This window comes from Nothobranchius furzeri, chromosome 6, assembly GCF_043380555.1.
Source record: "Nothobranchius furzeri strain GRZ-AD chromosome 6, NfurGRZ-RIMD1, whole genome shotgun sequence".
Lineage (NCBI taxonomy): Eukaryota > Metazoa > Chordata > Actinopteri > Cyprinodontiformes > Nothobranchiidae > Nothobranchius > Nothobranchius furzeri.
Genome location: NC_091746.1, coordinates 68,888,804 through 68,910,083, shown reverse-complemented (window position 1 = coordinate 68,910,083; position 21,280 = coordinate 68,888,804). Strand labels below are relative to the sequence as shown.

The 21,280-nt window shown below is 41.3% G+C and overlaps 1 protein-coding gene across 2 annotated transcripts in view; it reads left to right on the top strand.

Moving 5' to 3' along the window:
* Window positions 1–6,532: 6,532 nt before the first annotated feature.
* Window positions 6,533–21,280, top strand: part of col5a1 (procollagen, type V, alpha 1) — a 118,677-nt gene continuing 103,929 nt past the window's right edge. For both annotated transcript variants that reach the window (XM_015943244.3, XM_015943243.3), the window contains exon 1: window positions 6,533–6,860. In XM_015943244.3, the coding sequence (XP_015798730.3) occupies window positions 6,761–6,860 (100 nt within the window). In that variant the 5' untranslated portion in view covers window positions 6,533–6,760. The remainder of the gene's footprint in view (window positions 6,861–21,280) is intronic.

The window sequence follows — 21,280 nt, the reverse complement described above, 5'->3', positions numbered from 1 at the left end:
TTCAGGGGATCTCGAGATCTGGCTGAATACTGAACATAAAATGGTGTTGCGCTGCTTTATTAATCTTGATGTTTATGATTCTGGATGAATCACAGCTGACAGATTAAATAAACACCACAGAGACTCAGCCACGCTTCAGACGTGAAGGTTCTGATTGGATTTGCGACCGGAAAGTGTCATGATTATTTATCTTTGTCTATCAGCGTGTGTAGTGACTAGAATAAGTCATTTACTTATTAAATCATTAATCATAACATTGTGATTTCACAGATCGGTCACATGGTTATTATTGACTTACACTTTGATTGATTAGCTTTATTAAAATAGAGTTCTTTGATTAATTAAAAGAAAAGAGTTCATTCTTCGTTCTTCTGTCTTCATTGCTGGAATGTAAACAGTTTAGAAGTGAATGCATGACCTTGAGGCTGTTTCATGCACTCTGGCACTGTGTCAAAAGAAACAGCTGTTAGAGGGTAGAAATGGCTCCCTCATCACGTTACAAAGCTAACTGTTAGCATTAGCAACTCCACAACACGACAGAACTCCTTCAGGGTTGTGTTACCGGTGGAGATGAAACATTATCACGGTGAATGGAGGCAGCAGATTAATCACATTGCTGTTAGCCAATCAGAGGGAAGATGTCCAAATATCATCAATAGTAATGAACAAGATTCCAAAATTCACTGTTTTCTGCAACCAACTACTTCCTGAAGCAGGAGTGCCAGAGCTTTTTGTTTCGCCACAGAGCTTGGCTCACCAGGCATTTATTTATAGAGACCACAGCAGATTTATTGAAATAACAATTTTAGTCCCTCTTGAACGGTCACTTTATTCATATTTTAATACATCTTCAGTGGTTTCTAGTAGGAATGAATGCCTTGGTCAAGGTCAAGGCAACTTTATTTATACCCGTAGGTAGATATGATTTACCGTGAAATCAGATCTGACATCGTCCTTTCACACACCAACTACACAATATATCAGACAACATTAAAGGTGCTCACTCGCTAATTAATTAATTGGCTAACAATAAAATATGTAAAAAACTTATAAAAAAAACTTTTTTTTAAAGTTGTACCCCGAGGGAAAATTATAACGGTGTACTATTTTTAAGACCTAAAAGTTGCCCACATCACAGCTGAGCTTGAGATTTTGGAGTCTTATTTCCTGATATTTGGACATATCGCCCTGGACTGGATGACAGCAACACGACCCTGCCACTGACTTGCAATGTTGATGTTTTATCTCCACAATAACAAAAGCCTGGAGGAACTTCTGCTGTGTGGTGGAGTTGCTAAATTTAACAGTTAGCTTCTACTACCTGAGACGCTGTTTCCTGGATGCTAAACAGACAACAGCCTTCCCCGTAGCGAGTCAAAATGGGTGAGTCCATGAAAGCTAAGCGACAGTGTGATGTCACACTTATCAGGCTTTTCTAATCCTAGCGTTTCACCATCTATTTTGTGTCAGAAACTAATGCAGGTGATAGGTGTAGGAGACTATTTTCATGTTCAGCCCGCATGAAAAACTCGGACTGACTGATTATAATCAGAAATAATCATTAAAAAGTTATTTTTAAGTGTCCCACACCTAATTTACATCATGTCACTTGTTGCATATAATGTAGAACTTGACAAAAAAAGAGTTTAATATTAATTATATAATTCTGACAGAAACATTTCTTGGAATTTTGGGCCTTGCAGCCCATTGAATTACTAGCTTTGGGAAAAGATTTAGAACTAGGCACAGAACTGTGTGAACCTACACATAAAAGAGTAGTCAAAAGTGCAGAATGGTGTCTGTCGTGCATTTATTTTGCCAATTCCATTAAAACAAAAAATAAATATATGCTAATGAACAATTCCACTCTAAGCACTTCCAGCTGGGATGCCAGTGACACCTCACCATAATGAATATTAGACTTTAATCATAATGAATGTTAATGTTAATTGTTTGTCTGAAAACTGAGCAACATGAATCCTGAATGTTAGGATAGAAACAGACAGATAGGTGTGGACTCAGGTCACATGACTTGGACTCAAGTCATTATTTTAATGACTTCTGACTTGACTTGATTAAAATCTATAAAGACTTAAAACTTGACTCGGACTTGAACGCCAGTGACTTGCGACTTGAATCGACTTGCATCTGTTGACTCGATGATGACTGGAGCATATTTGACATTTTAGCGCAAAAGTGGCACGACATGGACAAAAGTCATTAATGATTCTTGGTTCTGGGTTTGATCTTGTTCTGCTAAATGCAGCAGCTCTTTGTTTATAATCAGTTTCAGTTGCACTTTCTGCTCGTTTGAGGCAATAAATGAAGCTTTAAGAAGCTTTATTTCTGGAACGTATTAATTATCATTGTCAAGAAATAAAAGATAGACAGATGGCTTGATTATGGCTTGAAAATTCAAAGTTAAGGACTTAGACTTGACTTAGACTTCCACATCATTGACTCAGGACTTGACTTGGACTTGGCTGTCTTTGAATTGGACTTGACTCAAGGCTTGTGACTAACTTGTGACTTGCAAAGCAGTGACTTGGTCACACATTTGGTAACAGCTGATCTAGATCGCCTCTTTCTAACATGTTTAGGTACATATTTCTACTAATTATGCCTATTTGGACTTCACACTGTGACAGCGTTGGGCGTCGTCTTTAAAGGTCACTTTCTGTCCTTTCTTTGGAAGTTACATGTTTATGAATGAAACCTTGTGAGGGAAAACGTTTTAGCAGCTATCTAGTGTTTTGTGGTGGTGATTATCACGAGGAACTTTACATCCCTAAATATTTGTTGTCAGGAAGGAAGACGGACTTTATTAGATTTTAAGTGGTTTTGAAATCCAGAGTGAGACCTGGAAAATGTGGATGTGGAATGAGACTTGACCACTAATCAACAACTTCCTGTTCCAAACGTTGCATCCTCTCTTTTGTCTCACGGGGACGTCGATGTTGAAAGATCAAAGTCCAAGGAGAGAAGCAGAATCGGCACCCGTCCAGCTTCAAATAACTCAACATGTTTTTGATTAAACACAAACAAGAGCGCAAGTCTCATAAAATAATGTTTTATATAATTAGAAAATATAGTGGTGTAGACAAGAAGTCATATGAGAATAATAATAAAATTAATTGTTTTGAGAATAGGATAAAGCTGAGGTCACATATTAACATTTTGCTGCTTGCATTGAAAACAGACGCGATTGAAAGTATTTATTAAAGTTTTTCCAGACTTCTCTGCCCTCAATAGAGTCTCAAACAATGCATGTAAATGTGCTCATGGCTTTATAAAAGCTTTCAGCTGCAGACGCCTGCATCCTCATTGTTGTGTTTTTGCATCCAACACATTTGTTGCTTTCTAATATTTCTTGTAATAAACGCAAAATATACAAAAAATTTGTTTTTAAAAGGCTTTAAGAGTTAAACCAGACTTTCACTCAGAACATTTGTATACTTTTGCAAAAGAAGTCACTGTGATTTTTTTATTACTTTTGATTGTTTTATTAATTTTGCTGTTAATGTTTTTGGTTTATAGCACAAAAGGCTATTTTTTCTCCAGTCTGTGTCTTGAGGAACCAGCAGATAGTGATTGTAATGAAACATACAGATTAAACAGCAACAGGCTGTAGTTCCTCCTTTAGAAGTTTCTAGTATTTGATGCCAAATTCCTTCATATGTGAATAGAAAGATCAAACTTTCCCATGTCCACCTTAAAACTAATCCTCACAGTTGTCAGAGGCTTGGAGCATGTTTGTTTGTTTATTGTGCTTAAATTTAACTTTAACTGGGCTGTTTATGGAACACACACACACGCACGTGCGCGCACACACACACACAGGAGGGGGCATAAGGTGGTTTATTAAAGACAGCTGTCAGCATTTTGCTGTTCCTAAGACAACTGCAGTAAAATGTTAGTTGCATCTGCAACACTTTCAGGGCGACTGTTGCAGTTTACGGCAAAGATTTAAACAATTTGCAATAATTTTTTAATTTTAAAGTTCACACTCCTGCTCGCTCAGACCCATTGTTTAAATTACTCCCACTTAAAAAAATATATAGAATTTATAATCAACTCAAGTTAAGTCTCATTCTTTCATAATTTTTTTTTTTAGATTTTTACATGTAAAAGTTATATCTAACAGTTTTTTATAGATAACTTCCTGACTGACCTCTGAGTCCAACAGGAATGAAGAGCTAATGGTTAGTTTGAGTGCAGTGAAGATCAAATTATATTAATTCCATCTTGAAATGAACCCGTCTCTGAATGTGGTACTTCACTGAAATCCCATCTTTAAAATATTTTTTCTGATTAAAATCAGCCACTCTGAGTTTGACATGCGGGCTGAACATGAAAATAGTCTCCTACACCTATCTCCTGCATTAGCTTCTGATAGAAAACAGACGGTGAATCTCTAGGATTTAAAAAGCCTGACATAAGTCACACAGTCAATTAATATTCATGGACTCAACTATCTTGACTTGCAACAGGGAAGGCTGTTGTTGGTTTTGCGTCCAGGAAACAGCAGAGAACGTCTCGGCAAGTTTAAGCTAACCGTTAGCATTAGCAATTCCACAACACAGCAGAACTCCTCCAGACTTGTGTTATTTGTGGAGATTAAACAGAGCAAACAGAGTATGTGGTAGAGTCACGCTGCTCTTATCCAGTCTGAGGTGAGATGTCCCAATATCAGGAAATAAAATTCCAAATCCTGCTGTCTGAAGTTCAGCTCAGATGTGACTCACTTTTAGTTCCTGAAGCTATATACATAAACTTGAATTGAATTGAATTGAAACATGTGCACCAGGGTGCCTCCGTAAAACGTCCAAAAACATGAACGTTTATTCGCCCGTGACTGAAGGAGTAGAAAATAAAGTGCAAACGCGGACGGAAACGATGGGAAACGTGGATTCAGAGGTGGCAACTGCATGAAGAGGTGGAGGAGAACGAAGGACAATTTTGTCCGTGTTAAAACGTCTCTGAAATATATAAACACATTAGTAAATACATGTTTATGGACCGGATGCATGAGTGTTATGGTGGCAGGATACCACAGAAAATGCTATGCCCTCTTGTCCTGGGGGGGGGGGGACTTGTTTTGCAACACTCCACTGCCTGCGCAGAAGTTTGCATGTGAAAACCTTTCCGTCTCTCCGCATGTGTCTCTCCATTGCGGAGCTCACAAAGGAGTATAAATCAGGCTTTAGAAAGCATTCATGCCTACTAGAGATTGCTGTCAATGCAAATGTCTGAAATACATTTTCTGTTTCAATTTCAGAGGGTGGAGCCACTACGATACACACACACACAGGCCAACAGTGGCATTGTGACATCATATGGTACCAGCTATTACCATACCTCTTAGCCAATAGTGACAGCAGATTTAAATTCAAATACAGTGTGGAGTGTGGAGTGGGGCGACGGTGGCACAGGAGATAAGTGCTCGCCCCGTAATCGGAAGGTTGCAGGTTCGAGCCCCGCTCAGTCTGTCGCTGTCGTTGTGTCCTTGGGCAAGACACTTAACCCACGTTGCCTGCTGGTGGTGGTCGGAGGGACCGGTGGCGCCAGTGCTCGGCAGCCTCGCCTCTGTCAGTACGCCCCAGGGCAGCTGTGGCTACATTGTAGCTCATCCCCACCAGTGTGTGAATGTGTGTGTGAATGAGTGAATGACTGATTGTGTTGTAAACCGCCTTGGGGGGTTCCATGACTCTAAAAGGCGCTATATCAAATACAGGCCATTTACCATTTATTACCTGAAGAAGGCGCAACACTGACAGTTTCAGGAAGAATGTTTCCATTTTAACTAAGATGCACTAAAGTGCCAAATTATTGACTACACATGTCTACAGCATGATAAGACACTGATTTATATAGTTGATCAGAAAACAAAGTTGATTCGGGGGTGACTTGCTCTTTAAGCAAGTTTATTATAAGTACAAAAGCAGAAAAAAACTCATATTTTAATATTGGAATTTGGACTTTTTCCCTCAGAATTCTGAAAAAATCCTCTTCAGTAGATAATTCTCAAAAGTTATAAATAGTCTTTTTTTATAAGGTCCTGTAGATGCAGCTCTAAACAAATGCATTCCGTTGGCTGAGGAGAAAAACAGCCCATTGGGTTCCAGAGACCCCTGATGATCTGAACTTTAGGAGACAATTTCCCGTGAAGTTAGTTTGGTTTTCCCGCTTCGATCATCTCTGGAAAAAAAAAACTGTCTCCACGTAGAAAAGTTAAAGAACTGTAGGCGTGAATCCTTCTCCTTAGCTCCCTCCCTCGGCCAATCACAGGACCGGTTCTAATGAGCGCACTCCTCCGATTTGCCCGGATCTCCTGTCAGAGGGAGTGAGTGGCAGGCTGAGGAGCCGAGAGGAGGAGGTGTCTGCGAGTTGTGGGGGGCCAGACAGAAACTTTTTCTTGAGCGTTTGCCCCGCTGACTCGACTGGGCTGTGACGGAGAGAAGGGCCAACATTCCGGGAGGCGCAGCGTTGCGGGACACTTCAGAGGAGAGGCGCAGTCAGAGCGGGACGCACGGACGGAGCTCATCCCCGTCAGCCAGCTGGAGGAACACACACCAATACACCCCTATGGCTGCCTGAGAAAGAACCAGACACCCCCCTCCCCCCTTTTGTCTCTCTTTCTCTGGGACTTCTTTTTTTTACTTCTAGTTTTGTCCTAAGAAGTTGTTGCGCGTCTAATTAGTCGCTCCCAGTTCCTGAGTGAATCCAGCAGCCGTGGACGGCGCAGCGCACAGAGTCGGTCATGGATACCCATATAAGATGGAAAGTTAAACGGAGGATAAGGGACGTCCACATCACTGTAGCGGTGACTCTGCTTTTTCTCACGTCGTGGGCGAGTTCAGGTAAGATGCTCGGAGGAGAAATGACTTTTCTCCACAGTGGATCACCGATGCCCGCCCACCTCCTCCTCCCCGCGCCTTTACGCAGTCCGTCTGAAACTTAGGGACGTTTTAAAACACGAATTTAAAAAACTTCCCTTTTAGAAATCCTGATAATTTGCTGCCTTCTGAGCGATGAAGCAGTCCAACAGCGTAGATGTGTTCCTAATTGGTTCTTGTGGGAAACGTTACAAGTGTCACACACACACGTTTAACTTTATGAAGCCCTTTGTGCTGATTTATTGAGGTGTTGCAAGAATAAAAGGTTGTGGTGGAGTTTAGGGAGTTCAAAAAGGTCTTTTTTCTTCTGAGGGATGAGAGGGATGAGCACGAAGAGGGAGGGGCTGTAGCTTGTTCTAAGTGGTGGGGTGGAGCCGCCTGAAGGACCTTGGGCATCAGGGGACGCTGGGTACTGCTGCGCCTCAGTCCAATTTTCTTCATCACGTTTTTATGTAGGATAATTCAGTTATGGATGTACGGTTTAGGGGATGTGATGTAGTGGTGGACAAGGGTTAGGGTTCCACGGGAGGTGAATATATCAGTTTTGTTGCATCCCAGGGGGGGTCAGAGGTCAGTTAGAGGGGCGTGTTCCGGTGTTCCTTTATGTATTATTAGCAGCTTACGACGGGTTGGCATGCCTGGTGGTCTGCTGAGGTTCTGACACCAGCTTTTAAGGAGAACAGGTGGCCTCTCCTTTCTGTTTACTCAGAAATGGTGCTGATGGTGTGAATTTGTACTGAACGATTTAAAAAAAGCTGAATTTTGGTGTTTTTTCTTAGTAAATCTAAACCTGAGGAAGTTAAATCACACAGGGCGATGTATTTTTCTTTGTTGTAAAGTCTAGCTGAAAATCCGGCTCATGTTGAAGGCAAAAGGTGACGTTTGATGTTCACAGCTTCGTGAAGCTGCAGGGTGGATTTTATAATTCTGATTAATAACATGCCATCCACAAGAAAGATAAATAAACTATCCTGTTCATCAAACGCAAGAGTCGTACTTTTAATCAGCTGTTTTCCTCATTATGTTTGTGGTTTATAGATACTCCAGAATGAAAATAACACAATTGCTTTCATGGGTTTTCACCATCAGTTCAGACAAACTTTAATAGGAAGAAAAAAAATCACCTTTTTGTTATAAAATATGCATTTTCAGCCTTTTTTTACTGGCTTTACAGGAGGGGTCTCCAGACTCTTAGCTCACAAATGAAAGGTCTTGTAGACGCGTGAGTCCAGTTGATGTTGGTTTCTGTAGACTGGTGTCCTGAACCAAAAGGCATAGATCAGGGGTGCCCAATGTGTGACCCAGGGACCATTTGTGGCCCTCGGAGGTCCTCAATTGTACCTTGACATTGGTGGAATTTTGTTTCCAACTGGGTTTTGATGTAAATCAACACATTTAAATATTAGGAGCCGTACAATTAGAAAATGTCACCATAATTTGTTTTCTTTAAATTAAAAGCACATCTCAGTGGCTCAAGAAGACTTTTTAACTAGATTTGGGCCTTGATCATTGAATAAGTTTAACTTCCTCACAGACTGAACGGTTTCTGTGAGACGGGACACCTCCTAAGCAACTTTAGCTTCGAGTTGTTGAAAATGGACAACATCTGTCCCAAACAAACAAGTGTCTTTGGCTCTTTGTCCTGAAAACACTCTGGTTTATTGGTGATGGTGGTGTGAGGGCTTGGCTGGTGTCGTACGGCGCCTCACACCTCCTAACGGCTGGGTGAGCTCCAGCTCCATTGGATCCTTAACGAGAATAAAGCAGGAGGAGCAAATAAATTCACTTAGTAAAATTATAACTTTTTCAAACAACTGGAGCAGTAGAATGGCTCAGCAGCACCTGGCAAAGACTTTAGCTGATCACATATACTGAGTTATGATCAATTATTGACTATTGATCTTTCCATATAAAAAGGACAAAGTTTCACAGCAAAAATTAAAACATGTTTTATTACTTAAATATCAAATGTTGTTTTTATTATCATGTGTAGAAATCTGACTATGAACTTGAAAGGTTTTATGGGAATATTCCTTTAACTCTTAGGAATCAGCTTGTCTGTGAATGAAGCCATGAGTGACCAAGTCCACCTGCAACTGAACCATCATCAGTGTTTGTTGCTTTCTGTTGGACTCACCAACCATGCTAGGTGATATTAGCAGGACAACCTAATATAAAATCCTCCATTTTTGATTATTTTAAATGTTGAGGTAAGACAGAACCACCTTTACAGCTGATTTACTGAGATGCAAGCTGACAGAAGAGAGAAAGGATGCCGGACTACAGCAGCTTTTACCTCTTTTTATGCTTGAGGCAGACATATGGATTTTTGCGGTTGGTTCCAACTTTCCAAGTGGGATCTCTCCACATTGTTCCAGTTGATTTTCCATAAACTATAAACTCAGAAATTCGACTTCTGGGGTTCAATGGAATGCACCTTACGTCTGGGTTTGTACTAGTTAGCTGCTGTCTTTGCTTTTTGACAGCTGATGTTCACGAGGCAACATACGGTCACTTTCTTTGGGGTTTTGAACTTTTTATGGCTTTTATAAATTCATGTTAAGTTTGGTGAAAGTGAAGTAAACAAACATACTTTTAACTCATTCACTGCCAGCCGTTTCCTAATCAGAAGTGCCCTTCGCTGTCGGCGTTTTTTTTTTTTTTTTACAGTTTTTACTGGTTTTTTAGAGTCACAGAACGTTGCGCGCTAGCATGATGTCAACTCCAAAACAACCAAAACAAAGAGGAGACTCACCTCTTACATCAGGAAGAATCAGCACGTTTCGAGCGTTATCCGTTCTTTCATAATCCGTTGTCGAATATTGATCGGCAGAAGGTTTTCCGGTTCGCGCCTCACTTTTTTACAGCAGCGGCCCAAAACGATCTCCTAACACATGGATTTTCTGCTTCCTGATCATGTGACGTGTGACGTATGCAGATGAAGATCGGCTTCAGAGCTAGGATGTTTGTTCACACGGTGCGGGGGCTCGTTCCGACGCCCACACAGTAAAAAAACGCAAATGACAAATGTAGTCGTCATTGGCAGTGAATGAGTTAAAAGCTAAGCTAAACGCTAAAGTTTTATCCATTAGTCAAACTCGTATTTGTGTGAATTAGATCAGTTCTTTGAAACTTCCATCTGTAGTGCGGTTCACATGGTAGGATAATTGTACTGAATTGTGACCTGATTCTCCTCCTCCAACATTCTTATGGACGCGTCCAATTACTGTAATGGCTCTGAAGATAGTCTTATCATCTTATCATTTCTGCTGTGCGTGGTGTGTTTTGAGCAATTTTGTCTGCTCGAAAGCACGTTACGAATGCTCGGATCACAAATTACGACAAAAAGTCCTATAGTCATCATCTCACTGGTGAAATTACATCTCTGCATTTGACTCACCCCTGTGGGGAGCGGTGAGCTGCAGCAGTGGCTGTGCTTGGGAACTATTTGGTGGTTTAACCCCCCAACCCAACCCCTTGAAGTTGAGTGTCAAGCAGGGGGGCATTGGGTCCATTTTTAAAGTCTTTAGTATGACCCGACTAGATTTGAACCCCGATCTTCCAGTGCCAGGCTAGACACTCTACTACTAGGCCACTGAGAAGGTTAATAACGTGTTGAATTGTCTTGGTCCGATTTTCAAAGACAATCAAGTGTGCTTCCTGTTGAATGTGACGTTTAGCCAATCAGAAAGGGAGGTGAAAGAAGTAAGCAGCACACTCCTAGTCCACCATGTTCGTTTGTTCCAAAGTGACGTTTGATTTAGCGAGATTTTCCGTCCGATCAGGGAACGTTAGTGTGAAATTGGTTTGTGTGTAGTTGGAAGCCCACACCATATGCTATAGAACCAAAATTGGTAAATCCATGATAATTTTTATGTACGACCTCACATTTTTTGAAAGATGTCTGTTAATAAAAAAAATCCTGCTGTGTGAACCAGGTCCAAAAGTCATGCCTGGTATCAGGTGACAACTGTAAAATATGTGGAGGGATAAGGACATGAAATCTAGACTAACAGGTGGGTTTAGCCATGGTCTATTGTAGCCTCAGCAGGTCTGCCATTGGCTCGGCTAAGTGTGGGCCAGGCTAATCAACTGGGCAGGGGCGCCTCCAGAAAATTTAGATAAGGGTGGCCAGATGGGGCCAAATAAATTCTTGGGGTGGCACACCAAATTGTTCCTTGCGGTAACTCTGGTTGAATTTAGTCTTTGGCGATGTACTGCATTGCACTTTTATTCGTTTTTATTAAAATAACAGAACGTATCCAAAACATTTACTGGTAACTTAAATTTTACAAAGACAAACATTTTAGAAAAATACATTTCAGTTATTTAATATGTTATCCCAAATAAAATAAAAAATGTATTGTTTTAGGTTAACTCACCTGTGTTGCTGTGTTCACAAAAATAAAAACTTTTTTAAAATGGTGAGCAGCAGAAACATATGTATTTTTTAAATTCAGGTTATTTCGTTACTCATCAATTGTACATTTTTTTTATTTTGTTTTATAATTATGTCTTGAATAAACAAGATCAATATATGGCTTGACTGAACATTAATATGATTTGTTAACACTGGCTTTTCCGGGGGGGGGGGGGGGGGGGGGTCATGGCCACCCCTGGCCACCTCTTGGGGTCGCCCTTGCAACTGGGTGGGCTGAGCACCATTACAGCAGAGCTTTTATATGATGATGGCAGAGCGGTGATGGACTGAAAGAACAAAGATGGCAGTGGTGAAGTTGTAAAAGGCTGTAATAGCTGCTTTGACGATGGGTTGACTGATTTCTGTCACGTGTTGGTTGCTTTGATTGGTCCTAGCGTTGTCCACCTGCGTGCAAAGACTGAAAGACAGTTGCAGATTTCGCCCCTACGACGGAGCTCTGTATACAGGTTATACCATGCCAAGACTTTGCATTGTAATTTTTAGAGTTAATATTGATAAACATTAATCAGTTAGGAGAGATTTATTGCATTAGATCAGAAACAAGGACGTTTTAATTATTAAATAATTATGAAATGATGGGAGCTGATGTGATTTGTGTTGTTGGGTTGGGTAATAAGAATGCACTTGTTTCAAAGTTATTTCAAAACTTAGCAATACTTTAGTTTCTTACTAGATTCTTACTAGAAGCATTTCAGCAGCTAATGATTTGCCCAGCTAGAAAGGCGTCAGCGCACATTTTTATGATGTTGTAATTAGTTTACTGTAACTTCAGAGTACAAGTGCTACGTTCATGGATGGATGGCTCTGGTATATAAAGATATCTATACGTTTTAAGGTTAAACTAGTTTACTGAAGTGCTAAATATTAAGTTTGGCCTTGTGTGGGATTTCTTTGCACCCTCTGCCGAGTTTGAAGTCATCACCAAACGCAATAAATTCAAAGGACAAGGTGAACATCATTGATTTACTCTACCTGGACTCCTGCTGTCTTTGCATTAGTTTGGAAACATTAAATCTAAGTGAAAAGTGACACTAAGGGAGAGCCTGTAGGTCAGAAAGGTCAAGCATGAGAAGCTGGCTCAGGGTTCAGAGGTGAAGGTGAGGGCTTTCTGCTTGTTCGTCAGGTTCATCGTTTTGTTGCCTAAAGGCAGGAATTCTTTATGTGCTTGGCCCATTTCTTCTAGTTTTAAAATAATTCCCAGCTGACAGTTGCAGGAAGTGAGACTAACACAAGGAGTGTGTTGGCTTTTTAACAGGAAAAAGATGCACAACAGTTATTTGGAGTGTTTTGATCTCTCTGTTTTCCAGTCTGAGATACAGCTTTGGGTCAGAGGTCGATTCTTAATCCACCTTTTCTGCTTCGATGTTCGGTTTCATCAGCCAACAGTTTCTTTTTACGAGTTTTATTAGTGTTTTGACTCTTTTCACTGAAGTTTGTTTCAGATAATTAACTGAAAGTCTTTTAGGGCCTGGCCGTGCTCTGTGACAGACCTTCGCACAGAGCCAGAACCCACATGTACAGAGACTTTTAGTAATTAGAAATGCTGGAATAACATTCTTGGAATACCAAGGAGGAAATTTGGCCAGAGCTGCTTTATACGACAGCACTTAAAGGAAGAGTTGTTTTGCAAAAACCTCACAAAGTACATCCGACATTTAAGAAATGTGCCATAAACTCATATTTATTTAATGGTAATGTAAGTTTTAAAGAGATGAACTGGAGACTTTGCTGTTTTACTGAGTGCCTTCACATCTGGATTTGATCAGCTCCATTGTGCTGTCTGCTAAGCCCTGCAAAAAGTTAGAGAAATGTTTTCCAGATGTTTTCTTCCCATTCTTGGTTGGAACAGGGCACCATGATAAAAATACAGTTGTAACATTTTCTTTCTTTTTTTAAGGAAATACCAAACTTTCTGTTGGTTTTAGGGAAAATTTCCGTTCAGATATCAATGAACCACTTATAGAAGCGTTTGTAGGTGTAATGTCAGCAGGCCATCCAGGGTCGTTCAAAGGTTCTTTTTGTTTATGCAGGTCAGCTTAATGGTGGGGTCAAAGGTCGGCCTGCATCTGTTTTTCATTTACAGTTTCTTTATATCGAGGCTACTCGTCTTCACGAGGAGCTTTAATAGGCGGGTCAAATCTGCCCTTTTTTTCATGAGGAAAAGTTCATAGAAATGAAGCCGAATGCCTTAAAGTCGGAAGTAAAATTGGTTTGGTTTCAAATATTTGTTTTGTCTGCAAAGCCATCACCCCCACGAGTAGCCCGTGCATCTGTAATTATTTAAAGTTGCTCACTTTCAAGCTGAGGTCATGTCAGACTTGATCAGATAAGTGGTGGTGGGAGAAAGTGGCTTCTTGTGTGTGCCTTTTGCCTCGGTGCAGAGGGAGAATCTGGGTTGTGCCGAGGAGTAGTGACCCAGCAATCGTCTGAGCCACTTCACCCCCGTAAATGCGCCCTTTGTGGAAAGGACGCCGTAAATCAGCTCTAATGCCCGATATTAACATGGCAGATAAAACAAGAAAATGCAGGACAAGTCTCTGATCCGGTGTTGGAGTTAAGAAGGGCCTTTGTGCAGCACAGTCGGCTCATTATTTGCCATATCCTGCACAGTGCATCATCTACTCTGCTCTACTTTTTATCCTAATTAAGGGGCGTGCATTGCTTTGAACTGCTCATGGCACTTGGGCTTGATTTGAAGCCAGTTGCAGATTTTCTCTAAAGTTGTTTCTTCCTCAAACCTGCTGAAAACACACACAGCTCATTCCAAAAGAAGAGTGAAAGGGACAAAGTGTGCTTTATTCCGCAAACAAATCACAGATAAATCATAGTCAGTGCTGATTGGAAGCTTAAAACAACAGTGATGATGTAAAAGTTGGATTTGCTGCTTCGTGATGCAACCTCTCATGCATTTAGCATTTATGAATATGCTTTGTTTCTGCATGTGGTGCACGGTGGAGTGAAAAGCTAGGACTGGTCCAGGCTCACAAGCCAAGAATTCGCTTTAGCTGGGGAAACAGTGCTTTTCTCTGTAATAGGGTATTATAATCATTCCGTATGGAGAGCAATGTGTGACTCATCCTTTCCAACCCCATTCCCCCTTCTCCAGCCCGAGTTTAGCCACAGTCTTAGCAGCAGAAAAGTGAGCGTAAGCGTTTTCACCCCCTCTCCTCGTGAGGGGAAACAGCAGTTTCTGGTCAGACGGGGAAACTTCACCCGAGTCGTATATGTTCTATTTTAAATTTACTAGGTGATAACATTAGGAACAGTTGTAATGGAGGAATGGTATTGAAGTAAGACACGTTTTAGTCGATTCAGCAGTGTTTTTGTTCTGTGCCAGACTTCATTCATTTGGTCTTGTTGCACGAAGCTGAGTTAGCGTCCCTGAAAGATGAAGTCCAAGGAGAAGTCTAGGTTTTGGTATGCAACGTTCTTTACCTGATGGATGAGCATACTGACAGTTGGACGTTTAAAACATAAGGACCTGAATGGGAATGAGTCAGAAAAGAATGCTTGCCTAAAGGGATTTTTCTGCCATGTTGACGTTTGTTTCTGAGTTGACCTGTTGCAGCTTTCCTGAAGGGTTTCACCGGACAAAAATAGAGTTCCTGTCCATATGAGCCAACGGCTAATCCCACAGCAGTCCAGACTAAAGGCAGTTGCATTATTTGCGACGCCACCGACAGCGTCGCCGATGTTGGTGCCTCCGTTTATCTGCGGGCAGCAGAGGACGATGTCGCCCTCTACTGCCCACGCCCTCCTCACCGATGACCATGTTCCCACGAACAGTCCAGTGTGTGCACTCCTTCGTCATCGGCGATGCTCTGAAGAAGGCTACTGATGTGGCCGAAACTTGTCAGCAATCTTTATTTCTTTATTTCTGTGTTCAGAAAAGAACCAAATAATGGAATTGGACAACCAGCACAGAACAAACATAACAAAGAAATACTGAAGCAAACTTTTTTACTAATCAAATCTCCACAAATCCATTAAAGTTTGTGCTAATTATGCTTTACAAACTTTTACATCACCATCAACTTCTCGTTTTATAGCTCTTTATAAATTATAAATGACCCGCACTTGTATAGCGCCTCTCAGAGTAAGGACTCTAAAGTGCTTTACAATACAGTGTATCATTCATCCATTCACACACACATTCACACACTGATGATGATGAGCTACGATGTAGCCACAGCTGCCCTGGGGCGCACTGACAGGGGCGAGGCTGCCGAGCACAGGCGCCACCGGTCCCTCCGACCACCACCAGCAGGCAAGGTGGGTTAAGTGTCTTACCCAAGGACACAACAGCAGAATTCTCTGTCCGGAGCCGGGATCGAACCTGCAACCTTCCGATTACTGGACAACTCGCTCAACCTGTTGCGCTACTGCTGCCCCAAGTTTTACGAGAGGAAAGAGTTGACAAAAGTCATCAGCAGCAACACTTCTGTTGCATCCAGGCATCAAATCTAGCAGGAATTCAAAAATGATTTTGGCTTAAATAACCATGTAATACAAAAAAGATGGCAGTGTTTATAAAACAATAAACCGCTATGAAACCCAAAAAAATGGATTTGTTGTAAGCTGGGAGCAGTACAATGTCATGTGAGTCCATGAGCTGTGTTGTGCAAGTTAAACCTGCTGAATGGACAAACATCCAAAGCTGACTGATGTCATATTAAAATACCTCTAACTGTCATAAAGTTAGAGGATCTTGCATGTTTTTTTTTTGTAGAAATATTAAGAAACTCCTGCCATGACCTTGGATGCACTGGAAGTTCTGCTGCTGGTTAAATGTACTAAAAATGCACTGATTCTATCTTAGAGGGCAGATTTCTGGTTTATCTATTATGTTCCTTAGATAAAGACTTCCTAATGAAAGTGTGTGAGTTAGAGTTTAGCACGAGTGAGTTAATGGACAGAAAAATGTTGATTTAGTTTATTTTGTTGCCGCTTTACAGTGGTGTGTTCATTGACTGAAGAACAAAGTAAAGAAGATGATGGGGAGGTCCATAACATGGGAACCCAACCACAAAGCTTGGGTGGGTGGGTGGGGGGGCAAGGTGAAGTAAACATGCTGTGCTAAACTCCCACTGTTGAATTAATTAATCTTCGAAATGGTACAGCAGTAGCTCAGGAGGTAGATCGGGTTAACCAGTAATCAGAAGGTTGCTGGTTCCATCCCACCAGAGAATGCTGCTGTTGAGTCCTTGGGCAAGACCCTTAACCCACACTGCCTGCTGGTGGTGGTTGGAGGGACCAGTGGCGCCAGTGTTCAGCAGGCCTTGCCTCTGTCAGTGCGCCCCAGGGCAGCTGTGGCAAGATCGTAGCTCATCATTACCAGGGAGTGAATGTGTGTGAGAATGGGTGGATGACTGATTGAGTTGTGAAGCACTTTGGGGGGTTGCAGAACCCTAAGAAGGCACTATACAAAAACAGGCCGTTTACCATTTGAAGGGCATCGCTCCAAAAGTGAAACTTAGGGAGACTGCAGATCATCATTGGCTATGTCCAAATCCATGGGCTGCATCCTTCCAAGGCCGCAATTGAATCCAATTATGTCACAGCTAATTTACAAGGCCAGTCTAAGTTTGTTGGCTATCTAAATACAACCCACTGAAGCGACAGTCTTTTATTTGAATTTAAAGGATGGGATTGATATACCCTATGTCAAGGTTCATTGTGGGCTGAATGGAAGATGCTTGGTCTTCTGATAATGGTGGATGAAGCAGGAGATGGTTGCAGTTTTAAATGTGAGTATATTAATATCTGGGAGTAAAACAGGTAAAGCTTTTAGCAGTTTTCTTGGGATTGGTCATTTTTTGTCAACAATCATACAAACAGTAGTAAATGAGCTCGCCAAGTTTCAAGCTCCTTGCCATCATGGTTGCTAAGCAACATAATACATGCCAAGGTAAGGACGGAAATAAATCTGTAGGCAGGACGGTGCAAATTCAGTTACTCACTTCTGGTTTTAGCAGTGGATGAAAGACCGGCTTATGCCAACTGGGTAGGGTCCTTTGACGGATGCAGAACCTCAATTTGGACATATTTTCACCACAAAGAACTTTCAATTCTGCACCACATCTCCAAGGTGACATCGATTTAAAGAAAGAATTACAGCTTGGAGACACAATATGGGGCTAGCGGGCCAGAAACATGTCACCTGTTGAGTACCCTGGTCTGCAAAACAAAGTTATACAACTACATGAGAATCTGGGTTAAGAGTGCAGCACCACACCTTGTCGTTCGCTCATTGGTTCTGTTGGTTACTTATGGAGTTTCACTTAACTGAGGCTTTTCTGGATGCAGGTGTGGCAATAATTATTCAAACACTTAAAAACAGACACGCTATTCGTTGAACCACATTGGTGAAAATGACACACAGCCTAACAAACTTGAAGGAAACAGGATCTGACCGAAAGCCGAGGCAGTTGAGTTTTTACCTGAGTGGCAGATACCAACATGCTCACAACCTCGTTGTCTACACGTGTAAAGTTAAAGTGGATCTTCATGACAAATCCTGATGAATTTTATGTGATTCAAACTGGTGCCGATGTCAAGGATGGAGAGAGCAACTGGACGCTTGAAAAGGTGACCGTATTTTGACTGGCTCACAGAAATCCAGTCTTTTTACTGGTTTCATTAAACACATCTTGTGCACAGCAATGCAGACAGCCATACAGCCTGGCTTTGTGTGAAAGTGCGGCAGCGTGAGCCACGCTTAAACGTTTGTGTACAATTAGCTCTTCATCACATGGTTGTTGGATCGACTGCCACTAACTCAAGGCTGAACGCCCAGTTCACATCCTGCATCCTGGTTTTGGTCTGATCTGAATTTCTCTGACTGTTTGACATTTTTGCCAAAATACCGTATTTAGGATCTCTAATGTCGTTTCTGTTTTCATTATTATTTAACACATCAGTGGCAGAGTGTTAACTCTTTCAAACCTCATGAACAACCTGATTAAAATTTTGACACTCATGTCTTAAAGTACTTGGCTCTTCCACAAGGAGGCAGAAGACTTTGAGGAATGTACTAATCCTGTTAAAGAAATAAAGCTCTAAGAAACAGGAACATATGGAGCAAATATGATAAATGTGACAACAAAGGGTTAAAGATCAGTTATTATAAATCAGTATTTAGTGTGATATCTCTTTTGAAAGGTTTTTGACTTCTTTACACCCATTCAACCCAGAGCAGGAAGTCAGAAGTGGTTTTTATGATGAGTTGTCGTAGGATTCAGGCTAACTATCTGGCTCTCATTCATGTTCATTTGTATTCAGCCACAGGCTCGGTGTTGCTCAAGTAAAACACAAGTTCAAGTGTCAGTCGGAGATAAATGGATGGTTGACTTGGCTATCACTGCCAGATGTGGGTGGTATTTGGCATTTCCTGACATGGCAAGCTTTTTCTGTTAATGAATTTGATATGGTTATCTCACGAGAACAATTATCAATCAATCAATCAATCAATCAATCAATCAATCAAAGCTTTATTTATAAAGCACCTTCCGCGACCCTGTCGGGAAGCCCAAGGCACTCAACACGGAACATGAGAAATGTGAAACACGATGCATAAATTGATAATAAGAGCAATTATTGAAGACAGACAGTAAACATTCTCATACTTTTCTTTTAATCAAATATCACCGAATCCATTCTGCCATGTAATCTTTATCTTACTACGATATTTTGAAGCAGTAGATCTTCTGAAGTGGATTTCTGAGGAAAGATCATGAACACTTTATTTTATTTGCTGTTGCTATGGCTCCACATACATGTTAGCCACAGTGAGACCGTTTACAATACAGTTTACAGCTGTAGCTACACGTTTAATCTCAAAGATTTCACTTTTTTATGTGAAAAACTTTTATCAACTTTTATACTGTTGTCCATTTCATCCATCCATCTTCCGCTTATCCAGAGTCGGGTCATGGGGGCAAAAACCTAAGAAGAGAGGCCCAGACTTCCCTCTCCCCAGCAGTTTGAGCCAGCTCCTCCAGGGGAACCCCAAGCCATCCCCTGGCCAGGCGAGATACATAGTTCCTCCCACATGTCCTGGGTCTCCTCCCTGGCTTGATGTGCCCGGAAAACCTCTCCAGGGAGACGTTCAGGAGGCATCCTAATCAGATGCCAGAGCCACCTCAGCTGGTTCCTTTTGATATGAAGGAGCAGCGGATCTACTCCGAGCCCATCCCAGATGACTGAGCTTCTCACCCTATCTATAATGGAGAGCCCATCCACCCTGCTGAGAAAATTAATTTCAGCCGCTTGTATTTGCAGTCTCATTCTTTCGGTCACAAAGCTTGTAGCCAAAGGTGAGGGTAGGAACGCACCTTCACCTTCACCTTCTGTCTCAGCTCCCTCTTCACCACGGCAGACCGGTACAACGCCTCCATTGTCCATTTCACATTGCAAAGTTATTTTCTCACAAATGCTGTGAAATAGGGCTCGTGATCACATCGTTGCATTCTGGAATATGCGCAGACATGTTAATGGCCTTACGAGTGTAAACACACCGTGAAAACAAACAGTCCACCGTAGAGAAGAAGCAGATTTGGGTGAAAGGAAGTAACATGTTGAAATCTCCAAAAGGATGCGGAATATACAGAGAAACTTTAAATAAAGAATCCGTGTCACGGTACATGGACAAAATCATTGTTATAAATGGTTTGGATCCATATGAAAGACCAAAGGCTGGAGCACTGAGGCGGCTTGTTGCCGCCACAGTTCTGCCTAACGGACATTTTCGGCTATGATGTTTGTGGTGTGAGCGAATGTAAACTTCCAGATGACAGGTTAATGTTTCATTTGCTGGTTTCTCTGGTAAAACAATCCAAATGGTCATCCCATAGAAGAAGTGTATCAGGAGTGTTGTGCGTCAGTGCGCCCGCACTAGTCTACCGGTATGTGTGTGTAGCCTGTGTGTGTATGTTGTACACCGTACACCATCTATGATTTACCTGAATGACAATACTGGTGATGTTTGGTCGCCTTACAGCTGCGATCCAAGCGAGCCGCCAATAATTTATTATGCTATTGGTCTTCGTGGTTATGCTTTTAAGCATGAAAACGGTGAAAAGTGACCCCGTTTTCTACCGATTTCCCTGGCGATCACGTGTTTGCGCCCCACAACACAACAATGATATACCACAAGCAACAAGTAAAGACCTGTAGGCATCCAACATGGCAGCCGCGTCGGTGATGATGACACGATCATGAGCCCTATTCTCATTAGAAGCAATCAGGCTCAGTTAGCCACAGCAAGCTAGCACTAATGCTAATTCACTCTAAAAATAACTAGATTATTATTATAAAACAATAATAACCTCAAACTTTCATAGCTGCTTTTGTGATAACTAGTTCATGAACTTTTACTTATTCTTGAGTTTCACATTAGACCGTTATTGCACCAGAAATTTTAAGTGTTTCATAGTAGGCTAGCTACAGTTAGCCAGCTCTACTGCTAATGCTACTGTTTAAATAACTATATTATTCTGTTTAGAACTGTGCAATGTAAACTGACAACAGTATTAAAGTTTATAAAATAGGTTTTACACGAACAGCTATGATCTGTTTGTACAACAGTATACAAAAGTTATAAAGCTAAATCTAGGAAAAGAAGGAAAGTAAGCTATTTCAGAGTCAACCAGGCTGTGCTCCTGAATCAAACTATATTTGTTTATTTTTTCTTTATTGATATTGAAAGGTTTATTGATTTCTTTAGTTGGAAGACTTTAAAGCGTTCTTAGAAATTAAAACTACATTTACCTTGTTGAATTTAGGCAGCTTTGAGTGTCTAATGTAGCACACCAAAAGCCAGCTGCTGTCTCTGACCTGCTCTCCTATGTATGTCAGTAATGTTGTAAAGGAAGAATGGTTTGTTATGAGAAAAGCTGGTTTAACGTTATAAGCAAGACACACACCCTTACATCTGCATGTCCCA